We start from the raw sequence: 21,911 nt of genomic DNA, 5'->3' as shown, positions 1-21,911 counted from the left end.
AGAAGTCCATGTCTATCTCTATAATCATTCAACACATGAAAACATTATATCATATTAGCATGGGACACTAAATAATTTTCCATGATGGGACACTAATCGTATCCATTAAATATTCCAACATATGAAATTTTGGCCATTTATAATTTACATATTTTTCCCATCAAATTGTAGTCATTACATTATTCATTTAGCGATTTTTTATATTAATAATTTGTAATCGTCCCTCATTCATCCAACACGTAGCCCAATCACATAGTCACACGTGTTTACACGCGCGAGACAAAATGTAATCTGGTAATGGGCAAAACCCAACCCTAATTAATTGGACTAATATCGAACCGATAGTCTAGTTTTTTGCGGGTTAGTCTTATTTATTAAACATGTCTGTTCGATTTTTCATCGGTTCATTTTATGGTTTTTTTAAATAGGATTCTTCGGTTTTTCATTGGTTCATTCTATTGTTTTCAATTCTGATCACCATATTCGATCATCATCTAACAATTGATTACGAGGTTTTGGCCTTTTCGATCATCAAATTGTTTCCACAAACAACCAGCTTTCGCATTTCTTTGTACCTATGAAATTTTGTTCATCAGAATTGAACTTCAACTCCTTCATCAATTCGCGGTGCATTCAATATGAAAAGAGTCCCTCTGCTGGACGTCTTGCTGTTGTGACGAGAAACTAGTTTCAATTACAATGGCCAATCCCTATCGACATATTTTGCTTCACTCGTCAAACCGCACCATGGCTCAAGGCTTTCCGTAGTGTTCTTGGAGAGTCCGCCGAAGGTTGCCCTCGTTTATCTTTCTCATTTTTTCTCTCACCTCCAATCAGTTTTTCTTTTTGCAACAATAATTTCCTTATGTTATTCCCTGATATTATGGGATATTTTGCAACTTTTTCCTGGTAAGTTGATACTTTATAAGGAAATTTCATTCGTTAATTAGGTTGATTTTTACTTCTAAAACTATTTTGTATTATTGATTCAAGTTAATTGTCTTGTCTGCTAGAGCTCATTTGTTTTATAAATAGTCTTAGGAATATATATTTCTTTATGAGAGAAAACAAAAGTATCAGTGAAAAGGACCCTGATAAAAAAATTAATAAGTTTGTATATTTATATGTTGACCTAAGCCAATTCTATAATCTGCTTAAGTAAATCTAACTAAAGGGATAATGGTGAGTAATTGTTAAAGACTTCGAGCAACACTGATTTGGGTTCATCGAATGACTTGCCAAGCCTTACCTTCATTTTCTATATAGTCTGAATTGTTAATTAATGCAGCAATGATGATGACCATTTGATAGAAATAAATATTTGGAATATAATTAACTTTTATTTTGTTTATTTATATTTGTTCAAGCTAATTGTAATGTTTATCAGAACTCATTTGTGCTATAAATTACCTTGGGGATATAAATTTCTTTAGGAGGAAAACAAAAGTATTAATGAAGAGGACCTTATGAAAAACAAAAAAGTTCGTATATCTATATATTGGCCTAAGCCAACTATATAATGCACTTAAGCAAATTTAGCTATAGGAATAACATCGAGTAATTGTTAAAGACTTTGAGCAATACTAATATGGTTGATTAAAGGACTTGCAAAGGTGACATTCATATTTTATTCTTGTTTATAGTCATAGTTGTTGATGAATGCAGCAATGATGACAACCATCTGATAGAAGAAAATATTTGGAACAAAACTAACTTTTATTTTATTTATTTATATTAGCTCAAGCTACTTGTAGTGTCTGCTAGATCGCATTTGTGCTATTAATAGTCTTAGGAATATATATTTTTTCAAAAGGGAAAACAAAAGCATCAATCGAAAGGACTCTGATGAAAAAGTAATACGTTCGTACATTTATATGTTGGCCTTGGCCAATAATGTAATCCGCTTAAGCGAATCTAACTAAAGGGATAACATTGAATAATTGTAAAATGGCAATTAAAGGAATCGTATTTTTTGGAAATTTTTTACCTATTTTCCTAAATTTAATTCCATAATTGTAGGAATAATGATCTCATAAAAGGTAACATTCCATATTTTTAGGAAGTTAAATTAGGAAAGTTAATTTTTCTCCATCTTTTGTTTTTTTTTATGCGTATAACTGAAAAGAAAAGGCAACCGTTAGTTCATCAGAAGCTGCCATCGACAACGGCGTTAATCATATTTAAAATATATTGAGCCTTATTGCAACAATTTTGTTTCCTTTCTATAATCTTGTTGTTGTTTGATAAATTTGCATTCCACTATGGTTGTTCTTCAAACTCCGATCTTTTTCCAACTGCATAACAAAACAACCACTGGTGGCCGTTGTTAGCACATAGGAGCATGGTCGGACATAAATTGTTCATGAAACTTAATCATAAGTCGACTAAATTTATTTGTTTCATTCACTTAATTATGTCTTGTTTCACTATGTTGTAATTCTCCAATGGAAACCTAAGTCTGTCTTTCTATTCTCCGGTGATGATGGATGCCGTGATCGACGGTGCTGTTTCAAAAGAATAACTAAATATTTAAACCGAATCTATGAATCAGACTGATAAATCCGAGCTGATTTAATTATGAATAGCCTTGTGTTTAACCATTTTTCTTGAAAAATTGTTTGGTTAAAAAAAGTCAGGTCAGGTTTGTTGCGATTCGAGAGGAACGGTTAAAGGGCAAGTTGACATGTGTCGACGCTTACATGCGACACATCATTAATTCAATATATTTGATTGTTTTGGAATGTGACTCGATGACATTGTAACAATATTGAAAAAAAACAGATTAAAATGTAAATTTTAATTCTTAAAGGATGAAAAAAAAAGTATATTTCCGACCATGGGACATTATTTTGTGTCCCATACTAAAATTTTTGATTTTGTTAATAGAGATGTTTAGAAATTTCAAAATTAAGATAACAAATCATAATTTTATCATCTTAAAATCATTGAAATATTAACTACCCCCATATTGCTGCTCGACAAGCACCTTGAGCTGTCTATCAGCATTTGAGAAGTCCACTATTTAAAAGAGTTCACGAACACTTTAGTCCTCCAATTTTTCCCATCACTTCACTATCGCAATTTTTTCATCAAGCCGCTCTCCCAATTTCAATTCCGTCTAACACTTTGGTCTAAACATCAAATAACTTGATGAAAAGTTGATGTGGATGTTCACTTGGCGCTAACAACATCAAATATAATATTTTAAATTCTTAGTTCTAGCCCAAATTTGATTTTTTACCTGAGATATTTCAACGTTGACGTATTGGTTTCAAATCTATCCCGACGCTAACTTTTCGTCCAAAATTGACGGAATTGCACACGTGGCACGTTAATTTCACATCCCGACACTTGTTACAAAATTAACATGCCACGTGTGCAATTCCGTCAATTTTGGACGGAAAGTTAGCGTCGGGATAGATTTGAAACCAACATGTCAACGTTGGGATATCTCAGGTAAAAAATCAAATTTGGGCAAGAACTAAGAATTCCTTCAAACGTTAGGCTATATGACGCTATTAACCCTATTTTATATTGAAACTATCACAAAAACGATGTTTCATGGAATAACTAAAAAAGATTTAAAAATAGGAAATTAAAAATAGACTGAGATTTAAAACCTTGATCGCGAGGCTCTGAGGGTTGAGTTGCGGGTCTTTGAGATTAGTGTTCTTGGGAGGCATTGCCAGCCTTCTCTAGCCGCCGATGGTTGTGTGGGTCACTGCCGGCTCCTCCTCATAAGGGTTCTTGCGAAGAAGAACCCCTCCAATCCCCTTCACCGGGTATGTGAATTGTTGCAACTCATCCTTCGCGATAGTTTAATTGGTTGCTGCTCTTGGGAACTTCTTCGTGGTTGATTCAATGGCGACAATTCCCCCATGGCCTTTGGGAATTTATCATCGGTGTGATCGTGTAGTTTGAACTTTTCATTTCTTAGTTTCTGTTTGGTTGTCGAGACACCGTCGAAGCATGTTATGGACCTGATAGCTAATGTCAATGACAGAGGACGGGCTAGACCCACCGAGGGCTCCCTAGCCACCCCTCTCCCCCTCAGGGAAGGTCGCCTGGAGCAGGTGGTCCCCCAGCAAACTCACCTGAGGAGAGGGGGCCGGCCATGGGAGGCCCCAGTTGACCACCTCTCTCTTATGTTTTTCATTTTTTTTTAATTATGAAACACTAAAATGACGCCATTTTAATATTATACCTTAAAAAATAATATATTTGACGTTGTTGGTGCCAGGTCAGTATCCACATCAACTTTCCGTCTAGTCATTTAAAGTTTGACCAAAGTGTTAGAAGAAATTGAAATTAGGGGAGCGATTTGATGAAAAAATTTAATTTAGATAGTGAAGAGGTGGCAACGGAATATTTCGAGGACCAAAATGTTAGTGAACTCTTATTTAAAATTTTAAAAAATATTGTGCTCTTGTAAAAAATAGAAAATAAATTATGAAAAAGCAAAACTTATTATTTGTCTAGAACCATGCAGGTGATTGTTCATTATATGTACAAGATTTTTTACTTCGGAATATAGATTTTCATGATTTAGAACTTTTATACTTTTACGAGTTCGGATTATTGAATTTTGATGAGCTAGCTTTTCGAACTTCCATGAGTTTGAGTTTATTGAACTTTCGTAAGTTAAGTTATTGAACGCCGTGATTTGGGAACTTTTAGCACCCATAAATGAGGTGGCAGCACAATACTATAACCTTCCTTTTATCTCTACTCGAGGTGACTGAAAAAATTACTCAACAAAAAAACATGTTCATTCTTTATTTTTCGGTAGGTAAAAACATTCACATTCTACGTAAATACAACGTTTCTCCTCCTTTTTTTTTATATTATATATGGTTTTTAACTTTGTAATTAGAATTTTAAAATTAACCTCACATGTAATTTCGAGTTTTCACAAGTATAATAACTTATTTAGAAAATAATGTACCATGACATGTATTGCGTATATAAAATTATTTTCTGGAGTTTGTCCTGCAAGTTCCTTTTCTACTTTCTTCATTCTTCAAATCCACCTTAACGAGATCAATAAGGGCTTCATTAAGAGGGACCATATGCTTGAAGATTGTGCTGCAAAATCAATATAGTTAAAGTAATACGATCTATTATTTTTTACTGTAAGATCGTATAATTCAATTGTTGAAAAAAAAATATTAATAAAAGTCAATTAAGTGCAAATTCAAATAAAGATTTTGCAACACGCGCTATATTAAGCTGGCTCATAACAGAGATGCAAAATTCATCAACCGCTACATACAATGAATAATAGCAAGCGAACTCTCTGTAGATGACAATGGCAGTTTAGTTTCACTAAGAGAATCAATGGCACGAAGTATTACGTGCAATTAATCAGGATGAGATTAATCAGATCAAATGGGATTTGAAGTGGCTGCTTTGGTTCATCTTAAGATCCTTGCATCGATGGTCGAGGTCCAGTTTTAATCACCGCACAAGATCATGTAGTCTTTCTTGAAACCAAGTTTAGCCAAAAAAGTTTTACCATGATCATCCTCATACTAAAGAACAGGTTGCCTGCTACATATATAACAGCAAATATCTATAAATCACTCATCGTGTTTGAATGAAACAACAGAGGATTTCAGAGGCATCGACTTCTCCAGTGGTTGTACTTCGATCCCCTCCGCTGGCTCATTCTGACTGTACATCACAAAATTCATCCGACCAATTAGCAGATATTTAAACTGACATGTTGCTTCATCTCCCGTTAACCACATATAAGAGAGATGAACTAGAGCATGAGGCTTTAGTAATCGGGAATCAAAGCAAATCGGTATCCCTTAGCTCCTCGCCAGGCATAATATGCAACTCGGGTTTCATAAAAGCCTGAGACAGAAGGAAACAAATACCGACATGCAGTTAGCAGTTCAGGAGATGCAAAAAATATTCAGCAAATCAAAATTTGAAGACATAAGAAGACCAAGAAACACTCTGCTTGGGAAGTATCTATTGTAGTGAGGGACCAAAGTGGCGAGTTTGGATCCTCAAATCAGAACAGCGTCCTCGACAGAGTCCTCAAAACAGAATTTCTTGCGACAACATTCAGCTATTGTCTACAACATATGTTCGTTACATGTAAGAACTCACATTTCTTAGTAACCACAACATGAAACTTTACTACACCTCAACTGCAGAGTATCCTCTCTTCTCAAAAAATCAATCTGAGTTGTCATTTAGGCATTTCATAAAAAGTGATGAAGAAAATTGGACAAGACAATATTTTGCACAAGTTACCTGGGAGAAAGGTGATGAATCCGAGGGCCAAGAGACCATAGGCCTGGGACTTTTCCCCACCCATGTGTCCGGTCAAGATGAAGAATCCGAGAAAGAGAAGCAACGACCCCAGAGAGAGAAGGAACAATGCAAGGGCAATGGATTTCCATGGAACTTTATCAAGGGACCCAGGCATGTAGTCGAACCGAGGATCGTATTTTCCATCAAAATCATCATCCACATCCTCAACGGGAAGACGGCTGTATCGAACATGTCGCCTTGAAGCCATATTTGGTAACCACTGTTGCTATTCTACTTGTGGGATATCCACAAGCCCCTGAAGGAAATAAAAGGAAATGAGAATGAGTAGTCTGTATCTCGCACAATATGTTTTCGATCTCGATAAGAATACTGAAACATCAGTATTTATTTCTGCAGTAAAATTTATTGCGTGAAGAACATCTCTCTATTTCTGTCTGCTGATTTTCTTCTGTCAAGTGGCATAAAGAGAAGTTGAGGAAATAAAAACTACATTTCCACGGAACAGACAGATTCTAAAACTGAATACACTGACCCTATTAGAGCATCATTTAACTAAATTTATTTAAGCCATCTTCTCCCGACTCTCCTCCAAATCGAACATGAAATGCTTTTCCACAAATCACAAACAAAAATCTCGGTGCTGTATGTTTTAAGATTAAGCACGTTGATCAAAACTTTCATGCAACACAGTCAGCAGCCCTGGTTAACACTTCCTCATCTCAAAACATCATTTGGTACAAAACGAAGACCTGATCTTCACCAGAACATGTCAAGCAATGACCAAACATTCATCAATTCCTAGCAAACTAAAATTTCAGAAAATCTGTCATGACAACTCACCATCAGCAACTACCCCAAAATCAACCATGCGAATGTTCCGAATGTTCCGAATGCAGTTGAAGTAACGAATGTTTGGCATTCTTTTCCTCGGCCAAAACGGCTAAAATCAAGCCTACGCCTGTCCAAAACAACCCGTCCGATTGACCAAAATCGATGTGATATTATATGTTATCCTTTCAGCTTAACCCGACATTCCACGCAAACATATTCACTCTCTTACTTCAAGGACTCTTTTTTATTTTTGAGCACGGGTTTTTTTTAACAGGACCGCTGCAGCGAATAAACTGCATTGGCAATCAAAGTACCAGCACACTCTACTCGACAATTCATCATTCAACAACAGATTCTTGCAACCCAATTTAGAATGCTGACTTCTGCCAAAACTGAACTGCAACGCAATTGAAGTTAAGAATGGTTGGCATTATCTTCCTCGGGCAAAGTGGCTAAAACTAAGCCTACGCTTGTCGAAAACAACACGTACCATCAACCAAAATTCATGTAATATGTTATTCTTTCAGTTTCACACTAACTTTCCACGCGAACATACTTCAAGGACGTTATTTTAACACGACCGCTAAAAAAACCGCATTTGAAATCAAATTCCCAACAAACTCTACCCGACAATTTATTATTTGACAACAGATTCTTACAGCACAAATTACAATGCTGCCTTCTGACAAAACTGAACTGCAACATGCATAAGATCTGTGCATCAAGACATGGTATTTAGCTGTTGAACCATTCAACCTGTTGCCATTCCTGATTTCCCTTGGATGAACGGAAAAGAAAAGAGTATCATGTAACCCACAAATTGGGAATTGGACTCAGATCGCATCATCTCAATAGAATCGATAATGGAGGAAGAGGAATTGGAAAATCGCACCCGCGATGATGAGTGATGGATGGGTCTGGTCGGGCCGTCCGGCTGTGCTCCAGGCGGTGATTCCGTTGTCGGCGGAGGATAGGTCTCCGGTTGGTCTGGCGATCAGATAGAGAGAGAAGTTCCTTCCTCCCTCCCCTGCAAAATGCCAAGAAAGATCGGCAGATGGTCACGGAATGAATCACAACCGTCGGATCCTCCGATCGCACAATCTGAATCTGGACCGGGTCCAAGGCGGTCCCTTTCAGTAAATTGATCTTTCTTCTCCCGGGAAGTGTAATAAAAGCGTTGCCTCGCAGTAGTTTACTATAGCGTTTTGCACGTGCGCGATTGCTTTCGCGTCTTGCACAAACTCGAGTTATGGAGATCTGCGGGAGGTGCGATTGAAAAGGAGAGTGTGGAAGGCGATTATGTGCGTGAGAAAGAGAGGATATGGAGTGAGGTTTCCTATTCTGTGATAGATAACAGTAGATAATGAAATAATTTATTTGTTTAATTTAAAAACTGATTATATCATATAAAAATTTGCATTATATAAAATGAGTAATTAATTAAATTTCAAAAAATGATTATAACTTAAGATAATTTAATTGTAATAATTTTTGCTCGAAAGTAACTTTTGGAAAGATATACTCCTCAATTACGATCGAGGAAGAATAAATATAATTCAATCAAAATTGCTTGATAAATCAAAAGAGAAAATATAAGCAAACAAAGAATTAAATAAAAAAAGAACGAATTAGAGAATCAACACCCACATGCACGGTGAGGTTGGAACGGGTAATTTTTACCTGTGCGTTGTACGGATAAATTTTTGATGAAACTTTGTTGAATATTTCACCAAGATTTTCAGAATCGCGATTCTACCTAGAATCGGTCGAGGGTTGTAGAATCGTGAATCGTAGAATCATATCGTGAATCGTAGAATCGTATCGTGAATCGTGAGATTCTACCTATAATAAAAAAAAAGCATATATATTATATTATACTTTCCTGAGCAAAAAAAAAAATCAATCCTTGATTCTTTATATTTAAAAAAGGATCAAAAACCAACAAACTAACAAAAAGTCATAAAAACACAAAATCGTTACAAATTATCGAAATTCAAAATCCAAATCATAATTCAAACTCTCAAAATAAATAGTTAACAACATAAGTCATAACATAGAATGCCCATAATTATTTGTGTTTAATTCGAATTACTGTTATTCAATTTAATGGTCAAATTGAATCCTTGAATTTAACTCATTGAAACATGATTTAATTTAATTACTTACCGTTAGAAGTGTAGGCCACTAATTTGATTTAATTAATTCTTTTAGTAATAATAATGGTCATTAAAAATGAATGCATTCCTTGCTGTATAAAATGGACAAATGGAAGTGGTTGTTCTAATTAGCAAATATTCAGAGAGACCATTGATGTAATCATTCAGTGCGGAATAATATTTTACTTTCCTCGTATTGCAAGCCAAAGTTCAGAAACAAAAGAAAACTCCTAAACATAAGTTAGGCATTTCAACAAACATGTTGGGTGCTGTAAATGGAAGATCAAAAAATGGGAAAGCCGTATTGAAGCCGTATCTCAGCGCTGCTTCGCGTATTACGAAAGCCGTATTGCCCGAACGGGGCATGCTGCAAGAGCGTAGGTGAGTGGTAAGCGTAGGAGGCGTGCCCGAAGGGCAACGGCAGCAATGCGGTTTTAAGAGTAAAAATTGATCAAATAGGCAATTAAGCCAGTGATTTAAGCGGCACAGAGAACAGAGCATAAAGGAGAAGAAGAGAGAGGAAGGGAGAAAGAGAGAGAATACTAGTAAATTGAAACGTTCGACTGATGTCACAAATGGGTGATGGAATTGGGATCTGCGGAGCAGCCGGAGCTTCAAGCTCGTCGGAGTCAGAAGTCGGAACAACCGAACAAGAGAACCCGACACGAAGAAATTGAAGAAATTGTTGAAGCTTGGTGGAGAGTCGGAGGTCCGGTGGATTAGGGCATAGAAATGTCGGGACTGTCAGGACTCGGGAGAAAGGAGGAGCACTAGAGAAGAAAGGGAAAGGAGGGGAGAAGAGAGGAAAAAAAAAAGGGTTGTCGGGCTCAGGGCCAACGAGCTGGGCTTCGGCCCACTCTGGCCTCTCCTTCGCCCAAGGGCCCGAATTAGGCCTGCCCTTCGCCCGAGTCTGGGCCGAATCCGGAATCGCAGAATCGGCCTGAATCCGCGATTCCGCGATTCACAGCCCGATTCATATGCGATTCTACAGTTTCCGATTCAGCCTATTGTATCGGAATTGCATGACCCCCCTTCTACGATTTAAATCATGATTCTAAGAACCATGCATTTCGCCTTTAAATGTAACATCATAATTCTTTTTTTTTCCCAATGGAGATTTTTTTTTATTTTTCAAATTTGATTATAGTTTCAGCTTGAATTAATTTGTTATATATAATGTAAATTGATATAATATATTTTCCAACTTAAATCTAATATGATAGGATATTTATATTGTAATAATCTAATAATATATCGAATTTTGTACTTATAAGTTGTAGTTCGTACATAAATGGTACAATAAACTCACCACTTGAAAATAAATTTTGTTACAAATAAAATTTTTCATATTGAGGATAAAAATACCTACATAACTGGATGCGCAATGTGATTAAGGGTTTACTTAATTTTTTCACCCCCATTTTTATAGTGGAGACAACTTTATATTATAGAATGTAATTAGCAGTTATGAAAGTTGAGACATATAAATTAGAAAATAGACGTGCAAATAAATTAGGAAAATCATCAATTTATAAATTAGTTTAGAGTTTTAATTTTTTTCAAATTTACCATTCCACCCTATTTGGCATAGTGGAGACAACTTTATATCATAGATAGATTAGTTTATTTTTTTTATTTTTCAATTTTATCATTATATGTAAATAAGTTTTATATTGTTTAATATATTCATATTTATATATTTGTTCATATTATTTTCATATATATTGTGTGTCTATACATGCAATTTTTTTGGTATTACTTAATAAGTTCTGTACTATATAATATACTTATATTTATATATTAGTTCATATTATTTTTCATATACATTGTGTGTCTATACATTCAATTTTTTTGATATTATTTAATAAGTTTTGTGCTATTTCATATATTTATATTTATATATTTGTTTCATATATATTGTACAGTTATTTATAGTTATGTCCCTATTTAATGTAGGAGATACAACTTTATATATATATATATATATATATGAGATGTCACGAACATATGGGAAAAAACAGCATTTTCTCCTCTAGAGTCAAATCACATTTGGGTTTATTGCTTCACCTTATGCCTATCGTCTTTTACGATTGTTCTGTTGTTAGTTTTGTTCGTATATCTGTTAAAGTCTCAATAATTTTTTGCGAGCTCTAACATTCGATCATATTAAGTTTCCATCATATCAACAACATAACATATAGAATGTTCGTGCCAAATCAGTCACAACCATAAACAGCACTGATTTAACCACAGCTCTATCCATATATGAAAATTATTTTACATGAAAATAGGGTAAAAGTGCATATCAAACCTTACATACTTTATTTGAATTTACATTATATAGGAGGGATGGACCAGGGGTTGAAGGGGGGCGACTTTCGATGCTATAAGAAAATTTACATATTATTCTTCAATTTTCAATGAAACTATTTATACTCATAATCCTAAGTAGGAGCGCATATCTTTCTGTTCGCTGCCCCAAGCATTTCACCTCTCACGATTGAAATCCTGGGTCCTTCCCTGCATGGTATTATGATTATAAAAATCAACCACTGTTCATGGAATCAGCAAGGAGGCATGTCCGGTGGTTGAGAATTTGTTCCTCCGGAGCTTCCCCATCCTTCACAATTAGAACTGTGCTCGTGCCCCATGTAAGATGCCGTCCTATGTGACAATGCAGATACCAAACCGCTGTGATGAATAAACAGACTTTGTATGATCATTGCATGAATTGAATGATAACTTATTTGACCTTTCGCATCTGAAAAAGACTGATATAATCATCCTGTAGGAGTAGGACTACAGTTTAAGTTATGTTGAGAGTTAAGTCCCATATCGAAAATATAAAAGGAATTCCACAAGTTTATAAGAGATTGGGTACCACAATCTATCAGCTCGAGCTTTTGGGTTGGAGATGGGTCCAATCGCTTATAGGCCCAATGGATATTTTATATGGTATCAGAGCGGGTTACGCTTTCGCGCACACGTGTGGGCTCACATCACGCCAAGTCTAGTTTCGAGGTAACCAAAGTACGCCTTATCTTAGTTCGGCCCAAGTGTGGCCTTATTATCAATTACCCTCTCCTTTTGCCCGAGGTGTAAGAAAAAGTCCACCTCATGGTTAAGTCCCGAGCACGGAAGTCCAGTCCCGGCTCGTAGTCAGTTCTTGAGGGCGGGTGTTCAAGTCCACGTGGCACGTGGCACGTGTAGGTGAAGCGTCAAAGCCACAGTTGCCACGTGAGGGGTGTTGAGAGTTAAGTCCCATATCGAAAATATAAAAGGAATTCCACAAGTTTATAAGAGATTGGGTACCACAATCTATCAGCTCGAGCTTTTGGGTTGGAGATAGGCTCAATTGCTTATAGGCCCAGTGGAAATTTTACAAGTTACACATCAGGATTTTCGGCTTTGAATCTGATAGTGGCCCACCTGTTCTTAGGGATAGTCACGGTGTTCCTCCGAGGTGGGTCCACGAGATTGTATTCTAGATGATATGTCTCAGGGTCGAAATTTCCAAACCCCCATCTGACGATGAAGAAGCTGTACCCGTGTAAACGGATCGGGTGATCTATCCCAGCAACCACATTCATACTCTGCATTACTATATCCACGGTCGAAGCGTAGTCTAGTACTATCACCTCTGTCGCCTTCTTCGGTGTCTCCAAGACCAAGGGCAGGTATTCTGCTGTGAAGTTGAAGACATAAGGTGGGAACATCGGTAAATGATAACTGAATGGCCAGCTAATGTGATCGTAGTAAGCTTGCAAGGTTTGAGAAACTAATGTTGTTCTTGCTTGCGGCAAATCTAGTTCCATTCGGCCCTTGACATGAATCATCCTCTATTGCAAGGGAAATTGTTAACTGAAAATGTAGAGACTATCGGGACAGTGGACACTAATTTCCAACGGAAAACATCAATTTCATGGTCCTGATTCGCTGGGCTTCTTAGGCTACCTAGGAAATTAAATGCCGTGCTTATATCATTGTAATAAGGGAGATCAGGCAAAGAACGTTGAAACTAGGAGGACGAGGGGTATATCCCGGTGTACTGGATGCAGTATAGCCGTGGTCCTGGTGTTGTCAAGCGGGACTCCAACGCCAGTGGAGTAAGCCCTAGCAGCAATGTAATGTTGATCAGGTTGTTGGTCGGCCAGCTATGCCTATCGATGGTCTGGCCAGGGGATATGGCAATGTAATCAACGGTCAGCGGCTTATTGTAGTTACCATCAGATCCTACGATTATGAGCTGATGGCTTTTGATGGAGAAGAGCAGAATGATGTTCATGGCAGCATTGACTATTTGGAGTGAATACGTCTTGCCATTGTCCACCATAAGCCGAAAGGTATCTGCCACCAAAAGAGATATTCAGTAGTCAAACATTCGATTATGGATCAAACAATATGACAGCACAAGATATACCAGACTCCGAGCAAGGATAGAGGTCACCCGGTTGCCCATTAATGGTGAAAGCATCAGAAACATTCGGGTCTCCTCCTGAAGCGAGGGCATCCCGCGAAACTTCCATTACATCTGCTTTCCACCATTCCCCTGCATTTCGAAATCAATTTTATAAATTTTTGTGTGGATATGATTATCTAATTTTATATCTGGTGGAGTTCATGAATCGTGAAATTTCCGTACCTAATATGATAGGCACCTCATCGTCAGGCCGGGGAAATAGGTGTGGATGCTCGGGCTTTGGGTTGCAATGATAGCCCCGTATACCGTTGCTCTTGACCAGTTGCTGTGAGCGTGCCACCACACCGTTCCTTCCTTGGTGGAGAATATGATTTTATACGTGAATTTAAAGCCAGGCTGAATGGGGCACTGTGTTATATGCTCAGGACCGTCCGACCATGGATTACTTGGTTGTTTCAACCCATGCCTGCCAACAGAATATGACCGAGTTTATACTTCGAGTTTTTCCTACTGTATTGATTCTTTATGCAGAATTAAATCTGAGATAATAGTACCAATGAATGGTAATGTTATATCTCCCTTGTTGTGAACTTCTACATAGATAGTTTCTCCTTTGGTTACTCGTAGAGTTGGTCCGGGAAATCCTCCATTTACAGTGAAGATGTTCATCGTCTCGCACAATCGGGTGTATGGAGCTTCTTCCACCTACAAAACCATCGAAGCAAACCCCCAAGGGAACGAAATACACTAATTTAAAAGCGTAATGCTGTACAGTTGTATGTTTTCTAATACTTCATATCACAATGCGATATATCAAGATATAGCGATACTCACAACGAAGTTATGAATCGTGGAAGCTTCACACCTGAGAGCAAATAACAGAAAGGACGATATCTTCCATAGGATGGACCACGAGGAACTCCTTTTGTAAAACATTTCATACACATGAAAATGACTGCGGCACTTCTAATCTTTTTGCCAACACAGCAGTTTCCTGGTCCAGGCATGCACCGCTGCGGTCATTTGGGATAAAAACATGTATGTTGGCAAGTGAGTAGTCGACGCAATGGCCTTCATAGCATGAAAAGAGAAGGTGGGTGTCAAGTGGACAGAAGATGATGGCTAGGTGTAGGACAAGCAAGGATTGAGGAGGTGTCTACATGTCGGCTTTCGATGCGAGGTGACGTCTTACTCAGATGTCAGGCTTGCTAGTGAATATTCCCACATGTGACCGTTACAAAACATTGGACAACCTAGCCAAGTCAAAGCGTAATAGCACGACTTTAGAATTCTATAAAACTGATATTAGCAGCAGAGTGGAAAGGATTAGGAATTGAGGAATATTATCTTGAAATATGATTGGGTATTACATTGAAAATCTCACAACAACGATTTCACAATAACAATTATATTTTATTTGTGTAGTGAACAAAATAGACAGAATGTTATGGGGTGAAAATATCTTTTTTTTTTCGTGACGTGTGTTGTATAATGTTATTTTCCCAATTCATAAATATCTATAGAATTACATATGATGCGATTTTTTTTTTCTAACGGAAACTATATGCCTAAATTATATGATCTACTGAATCAAAAAGTAATTTACAGCCAACACTTTGGCTTTTTAAGAAAGTCCAATTTGCATATGCTAGCATATTGAGGCTAAGAACCTCGTTCAAGTTTATATCAAATTAGGAAATAAAGGCGATTGCTAGAGGCCGTTTTTGAATTGGTCAGTTTATCAAATTTATTATATTTTATTTATTTTAGGTCCCTCAAGTTGTCATTCCTAGAAAACTATTCAAAAGAAACAGCCACTGTCAAAAAACCATGTTGGATGGAAAGGAAAATAGACGGATGCGGATGGAATTTTTTTTTTTGTAACATATGGTGAAATTATTTCATTTTATGCTACAAAGTGAAAAAGATTAAAAGATCGTGTTGTACAATGTTGTTTTCCTTTATGGATTTAAATGAGTACAAAAAGATTCGAATACCATATATAGAAGCACGAGTCCTTTTATCATAAAAACAAAAAACAAAACTTTTTGGTTTATTAGACCATATGATTTGGGTATGTAGTTTTGTCAAAAAAAAAACTCATATCACATGTAATTGTATAAATATTTATGGTTTTGAAAGAGTTCTAATTGGTTCTAATACCATTTATAGTAGCACGCTGTCAAAAAAAAAAAACTATTACAACAATCTTCCCAGAGAAGATAATAGTCAAGCAAATGGGTGATACCATGTAAGTACTATAGATAACTTTCCAAAGAAGTGGATATTATGTTGTAATTCATGTAGTCCCATGAGAGCTAGATTTTCCACCATATGCACCTGCGGTTGATCGCGTCGATCTTGTTCAGTAGTTACACACCTAATAATCACGAACTACTAATCTATATAAAGACATTGCATACTCACTCATGTACGAGACATATCATACTTCTTTTCAACTATGAAATTGAGTTCTTAATACGTCCAATTGTGTAGTTCAAAGTAATATGGAAAAGAAATCAGTGGAGTTCATTACAATGGCGTACAAGAGCTGTGGTTGGATAGGCTATTAGCGAAGATTCGAAAATTGACTCATTGCATTTGACTGGAAAGGCCATGGACCAATGTTTCTACATGATGATTATCATCCTCGACGAAGTGGATCTTGTTCTTTTGATGTGGATCCCTACTACAGTGTTCAATGCAAGTCAAAGTTCCTAACGTCTAAGCAAGAGAAGTGATTAAGTTAGGGTGCTTGGACGACATTTTACTAGAACTACTCAAACAACCTGTTGTTTGTTTGAAAATGAAATGATGGGCAATGGTTGTTTGGGTTAGGAATTGTTTTATGATTTATGATTTCTATGCCAAACAACCATAGTCGGCTATTTCTCATTCGCACATTCTCTACTTGTTTGAATAGTTCTTCTGAAAGATGTCATCCAAGTAGTCGAACTCAATAACTTCTCTTGCTTGGATGCTGGAGAAGCTCTCACTCGCATCTTCAACAGTGTTGGAGAGATCCATAACGGAGCAACGACATCTACGTTGTTAAGGACAATGCTCACATGTGGAAAGTTCAGGATGGCTCAATGCTAAGAACCAACTCGAGGGAAGCTGTTATGCTCCATGGTAACAAATTTTATTTAATGATTTTTTTTTCTTTCTCCATATGCTTTTGAATGTCAATTTACTACACAATTAGGTAATCAAGCGCCCAACCTATAGCTAAAATTTAATATCGGTTGTTTGGCTTAGTGTTTTATTCTATATTTATTATAAGCGTGTTTGCAGTTATGTTTCCTTATTTATAATTTCTATAAGCGAGTTGATCCAATTTTCTTGTTAGAAGGATATATAAGAATGTAGGGATCAGGTTTGAAGCTTGATCAAATTTGTTTTTTTAACCCACCAACGTGGCACTAAACAGTGTTCATCCAGCATAAAATTTCCTATGGTACGAGAAGGCATTATGAATGGCTACTCGAATTAACTCAGATAAAACTCATAGCACATGATCTTCTCACTGCACTATATGGGAAATAATGACATGTTGAATATCTTGTAGAACTTCTGGGAGGTCACATTTTTCATACACGTCATATTATGACATTCTCAATGACTAATTTCTCATAAAATTTAAGAGGAAGGCTATAATATATTCTATACTATACACAATATACCGTTTCTTTCGATCTTCATGAGATCTGCATCCAATTATGCTTTTTGTTATTTGAATACAAATCTCAAGATGATCCAATGGTATAAACACTATAGGGTCATGTATATATGGTAGTACATGCCATAAACCCGTGCAAGTTTAAAGTAGAAATTCCGAAATTTCTCCCCCTATTACTACCTTATCAGCTAGCTGTCCTCTTGTTCCTACAGCAGAATTTCATGTTAATGTTGGATTTTCCAGGTGAAAGAATGGTCGGATTGCCCTTCTGCGACGAGTTATCATACAAAGTAGTAGTCAAAGAATTTCATACGACGGAGTGGCCAAAATCATTACGATATACCCTCCAGTTCTTTGAAAGGAATGATGTTCATTCAACTGCCAAAAGACAATCAAAAGCTTGAAGTTAGGCAAGTCTCCGCCCTAAATTTGACGCAGGAGGGCAATATTTTGCTCACTTTTACGTACCTCTGGTTCTATCCAACCTCGATCTTCGAACGGCTTGACGAATGTGATTCTCATTCCTCTGCAAGAGTTCGTCGATCTTATGTGATTGTGTCAACATTGGCCCCGAGAACTCCACCCTATCCTTTATGCCCTCAAATCCCTAATCAATCCCAAGGAAACAAAATTCAATATAATTGTTCAATGAAATCATACTTCATCATGAAATGATTAAAGTTGTAATGAATTCGTAATTCCTCACCATAAGATCTAAATCTCCCCTTTGATTAAGCTCCATAGATAAATCTCGAGAATGGAAAAACTCGGACATGCCAAAAGAATTGTTGCACAGACCGACCTCGTCTCCCAGACTCGACAACTCGCAGACAGAAATCCCATCCTGCTGTCTGGCACTGGGCTCGACTACAATGCTTGAGTGGTCCAATGCGCTGACTTGACTTCTCGAGCTAGATCTGCTGTATGATCTCTTGACAGTGGGTTCATCTTTTCGCTTCTTTACCCATGCAAAATTACTTGAAGATGTCACATTTATCGGCCCTGACAGCATGCTTTGCCCTTGAGAAATGTTTGAGAAGTCAGAAATCCCTGACATGGCATCAAATGATGGCTTCTGTTGATCTCTGTTTGCACCCTTTTCATTTGGGATGTTTCTTCGAGCAAGACAATTATTATTTTGCACCTCCTGATAAGAAGGAAGGAGATCGAAAGGATAAACTATTAGGGACTAATGGGCACCACTGTAAACTCATAAATATGTTTGTGTGCGAGAATGATGGCATATAAGAAATCTTTATTCGTAAAAGGTGAACGTTGATACAGTAAAAACAGAGAAAGAGACCTCTTTGGGGAGAAATTTTCTGCCATTGCTCGGCTCATGCAATGCTTTACGAACCCTGGTCGGCTTTTTCATTGCTTCTGACTCGCGGAGTCTTGCTCGATTTCTCTTCCTGTCGGACAATTTTTCAAGTCCAATTGATAACTTTTGTTAATCACAATGCTCACTCAAAATTAAATAACTTATAAACTTGAATTGCAGATGAAAAGATGTCCCTTTCTTTTCCTGCAAAACTGATTAATAAAATTCAAATTTCAACTATCAATGACCTCTGAATTCTGAAATAACTATATCGATTAAGGGCAGAATACTGAACTCAAGAGTGGCATAACTCACCTCCGTGCTTCTTCGCGGTGTTTGGCATCGATTTCTTTGTTGGGAAGATACTTTGGCAAGCTCGAGGGGTCACATGCATAAGGCAGTGTCTTGAAATACTGTGAATTATATAAATTGACCGTTTGAAGGGGAAAGGAGAAAGGACTAAATTTGGAGGATTCAGCACGAATTAATTTGTAGCAACTTTACCTCAGACATGAGGGCTGATGATGCAGTTCCACGTTTGTAGGGCTCGATAGAGAGGAAGGTTTCAATCAGATTCACTGCACTTGACGCGATGCCTTTACATTTTTCCTGTAGAGAACTGTCATAAGAGTGCTGGGGTTTGAACATTGTTGAGCGAGGGATCTTAGACATCTTCCAGAACTCATCTGGTGGGGACCCACAGAGCTTAAATATCTTGTGCAACTGCTCAACCTGTAATTTTAGTTGTTAAAGTGATCAGAATCGATTGCTAGAGTTTCGGAACTCCATGTAAGAAAAATCTTTGTACATGATAAGAAAGAGTCTCGATGAACTATTCATAAGCTTTAAAATTCTAAAGGAAAAGCTTCTCCAATCGAAATGAACACATCACCTCTGTTCTTCCTTTAAGAAGAGGTTTTCGAAAGAGAAGTTCTGCAAAAACACAGCCCACACTCCACAGATCCACAGATACTCCATAGCTCGTGGAACCCATGAGAAGTTCGGGAGGACGGTACCACAAGGTCACGACACGACTGGTCAACTGTTTCGAGCTGAGAATGTTTGCAAGGCCGAAGTCTCCCAACTTCAGAATCCCTTCGTTGTTCACCAGAATGTTGGACACTTTAATGTCGCGGTGAATAATACCACGCAAGTGGCAGTGCTCGATTCCTAGTAATAACTGTTTCATGTAACACTTGACCTGCAAAGGATAATCCAAGATCACTTCCGAACTAAGTCAAGAAAGCTATATATTAAAGATTAGCACCTTAAATGGATGGACCCATTATGATTCCAGCAAACATACAAACCTGTGCATCACTGAACTTGATATCAGGACATGATATCAAACCGGCCAGATCATGTTCCATGTATTCAAACACAAGATATATGTTGCTCGATAAGCGAGAAGTAATTATCCCTTCCAACTTCATAACATTTGGGTGATTGAGCCTGCGAAGGATAGTGATTTCTCTGGCCATGAACCTAATGCTCTCAGGCTGGAAATTGTCAAAGCGAACTTTCTTGAGGGCCACCATTTTTCCTGTTTCCACCTCCCTCGCTCTGAACACACTGCTGTATGTTCCTTGTCCAATCTAAATGCAGAAAGGAGAAAAAATCAAAACATCATTTTACCACCAAATACATCAAGATTATGAAGACGCCAAATGAAATGCTACCACCATGAGTCTAAGAACCCGTACTAATGTTCCACAAATGAAGGAGACGTATTTCATGCCAAATGAAGCTCACATTCTCTATCACCCCAGCATCTGAAACACATTGCCAAATCCTCGCTGTCCTTCACCCTTTTGGACATTCCAAGAACTACATCAATCCTGCACCACTATTACTCTTTGGGTTCAGGCTTGATGTTGAAGAATCAACCGACAATCGACTGTAAGTTCTTGTATTATGCATATATCTATTACTTATATTTTCCAACTAAACCTTATGCTTGGTCAAAGTTGCATTTTTCATTGCCATAAAGACTTAATATGCTCATAGCTCAAGTCGATAGGACTGGATTTACTTTGGTTCCAACTCTTAAGCTCGGAAATCTAATCATACTGGACAACATATGAACTACCATACCTAAATGTTTACATCTACCAAAAAACATCTTCAATTTTCAACACAGATGGATCGTTGTCAGTAGCGCGTATGCACACAGATTGAACAGGAAAATACAGTTACTCCAAAAGGTAAAATCACCAACCGCCTTCTACTTCAAGTATCAGCATCGATAACAACTTATTGGAATGCCCACAGCAGTCCGATTATCGGATGTAATGCAAGTAGTTCATTTGATTATCCAGTTAAAAACTGAAAGTGACCATTTATTACCTTCTCCAGCTTCTCGAAAGAATCAGCTTTAAGGGGAATCCATCCCTGAATCGCTTCACTGGCCGCGGTACTGAGCCAAGAGGGCCACCCAGCAGCTGTCTGCTCGGCTTCCACGAATCTCCGAGACAACCCTAATCTCATGCTCAAAGAACTTCTCTCATTATAACTACCCTTCTTCAACTTCCTCAACTCCCTGCTCTGATGCCTCTCAGATTCGTCTCCGGTGCCCTTGTCAAAGTCGAAGAACCTGGACGAGTTCCTGAATGATGGTGCATACTTTTCGGACCCGCCTGCTGCCGAGAACCCGAAACCAGGCGACGCCTCAGGTCTCGGCGCCGCTGGTTTCGCACAAATGCAGCCCATCAGGCCCTGAAACACCACCGCATCGGTCCAAAATCACGCAGAATTGCGACCTGTCCGCATCAAGAAACGGGGCTTCTGCTCAATAGTGATATCAGGGGATCGGGGTGGCCGCATTGAGCCCTGACACCGATCAACAAACTGGTCCCATGCCGCGAATCAGGGGCCAATACGGCTCATCCCGAGCATGCAACGGGATGGGGGAAAATCGCTAAAACCCTCAAGAAAACACAGTTGGAAGACAGGAATTCCCCTGTCTTTCTTTCTCGTTGTTTTTCCTCTGCTTCTTTTTTCCTGTCTGTTGCGCGTCTTTGGGGGTGGGGGGAGCGAGATCTGCGGGGTAATGAGGGATTTGTATGCAAACAGGCCGCGAGAAAAGGGCGAGAGAGAGAGAGAGAGAGAGAGAGAGAGAGAGAGAGGGAGGGGGCGGTGGGACCAGACGGCTCCATAGCTTTCTTGATTTTTGCAAAATAAAGAAGGAAAGGTGAAGTGTAGCCGTTTGCCCTGCTT

The 21,911-nt window shown here is 37.9% G+C and overlaps 2 protein-coding genes and 1 pseudogene across 5 annotated transcripts; all 3 read right to left on the bottom strand.

Annotated features, from left to right (window-relative positions):
* Positions 1 to 5,350: 5,350 nt before the first annotated feature.
* Positions 5,351 to 8,263, bottom strand: LOC116190240 (transmembrane protein 230-like). 2 transcript variants are annotated; one of them, XM_031519901.1, is made up of 3 exons: positions 8,012 to 8,263; positions 6,268 to 6,583; positions 5,351 to 5,859 (listed from the first exon to the last, which is right to left on the bottom strand). In XM_031519901.1, exons 2-3 carry the CDS (start codon positions 6,533 to 6,535, stop codon positions 5,780 to 5,782), a joined length of 348 nt encoding a protein of 115 aa, XP_031375761.1. In that variant the 5' UTR covers positions 6,536 to 6,583; positions 8,012 to 8,263; the 3' UTR covers positions 5,351 to 5,779. The 2 variants fall into 2 exon arrangements, with proteins under 2 accessions (XP_031375761.1, XP_031375762.1); XM_031519902.1 differs by lacking the exon at positions 8,012 to 8,263 and adding an exon at positions 7,779 to 7,800.
* A 3,557-nt stretch (positions 8,264 to 11,820) lies between these two features.
* LOC116190236 lies at positions 11,821 to 16,722 on the bottom strand (annotated as a pseudogene).
* Positions 16,723 to 17,304: 582 nt separating this feature from the next.
* On the bottom strand, positions 17,305 to 21,899 carry LOC116190237 (protein IMPAIRED IN BABA-INDUCED STERILITY 1-like). Of its 3 annotated transcripts, none has more exons than XM_031519897.1 (10): positions 21,042 to 21,179; positions 20,399 to 20,533; positions 20,006 to 20,290; positions 19,588 to 19,896; positions 19,200 to 19,427; positions 19,011 to 19,108; positions 18,678 to 18,786; positions 18,081 to 18,521; positions 17,843 to 17,981; positions 17,305 to 17,752 (listed from the first exon to the last, which is right to left on the bottom strand). In XM_031519897.1, exons 2-10 carry the CDS (start codon positions 20,429 to 20,431, stop codon positions 17,745 to 17,747), a joined length of 1,650 nt encoding a protein of 549 aa, XP_031375757.1. In that variant the 5' UTR covers positions 20,432 to 20,533; positions 21,042 to 21,179; the 3' UTR covers positions 17,305 to 17,744. The 3 variants fall into 3 exon arrangements, with proteins under 3 accessions (XP_031375757.1, XP_031375754.1, XP_031375753.1); XM_031519894.1 differs by having other exon boundaries at positions 20,399 to 20,541; positions 21,042 to 21,177; XM_031519893.1 differs by lacking the exon at positions 20,399 to 20,533 and having other exon boundaries at positions 21,042 to 21,899.
* Between the last annotated feature and the right edge of the window lie 12 nt (positions 21,900 to 21,911).

The sequence above is a fragment of the Punica granatum genome, unplaced genomic scaffold (genome assembly GCF_007655135.1).
Source record: "Punica granatum isolate Tunisia-2019 unplaced genomic scaffold, ASM765513v2 Contig00403, whole genome shotgun sequence".
NCBI lineage: Eukaryota > Viridiplantae > Streptophyta > Magnoliopsida > Myrtales > Lythraceae > Punica > Punica granatum.
This window is presented reverse-complemented; position numbering and strand designations above follow the sequence as displayed.

Bases quoted from the DNA above. Each gene is read 5' to 3' on its own strand.
- LOC116190240 (XM_031519901.1), bottom strand. From the start codon at position 6,535: ATGGCTTCAAGGCGACATGTTCGATACAGCCGTCTTCCCGTTGAGGAT. The intron at 5,860-6,267 runs GTAACTTGTGCA...CTTCTGTCTCAG, and splicing joins ATTCATCACCTTTCTCCCAG to GCTTTTATGAAACCCGAGTT.
- LOC116190237 (XM_031519893.1), bottom strand. From the start codon at position 21,404: ATGGGCTGCATTTGTGCGAAACCAGCGGCGCCGAGACCTGAGGCGTCG. The intron at 19,109-19,199 runs GTAAAGTTGCTA...TATAATTCACAG, and splicing joins CATCAGCCCTCATGTCTGAG to TATTTCAAGACACTGCCTTA. The intron at 17,982-18,080 runs GTGAGGAATTAC...GGGATTGATTAG, and splicing joins GGGGAGATTTAGATCTTATG to GGATTTGAGGGCATAAAGGA.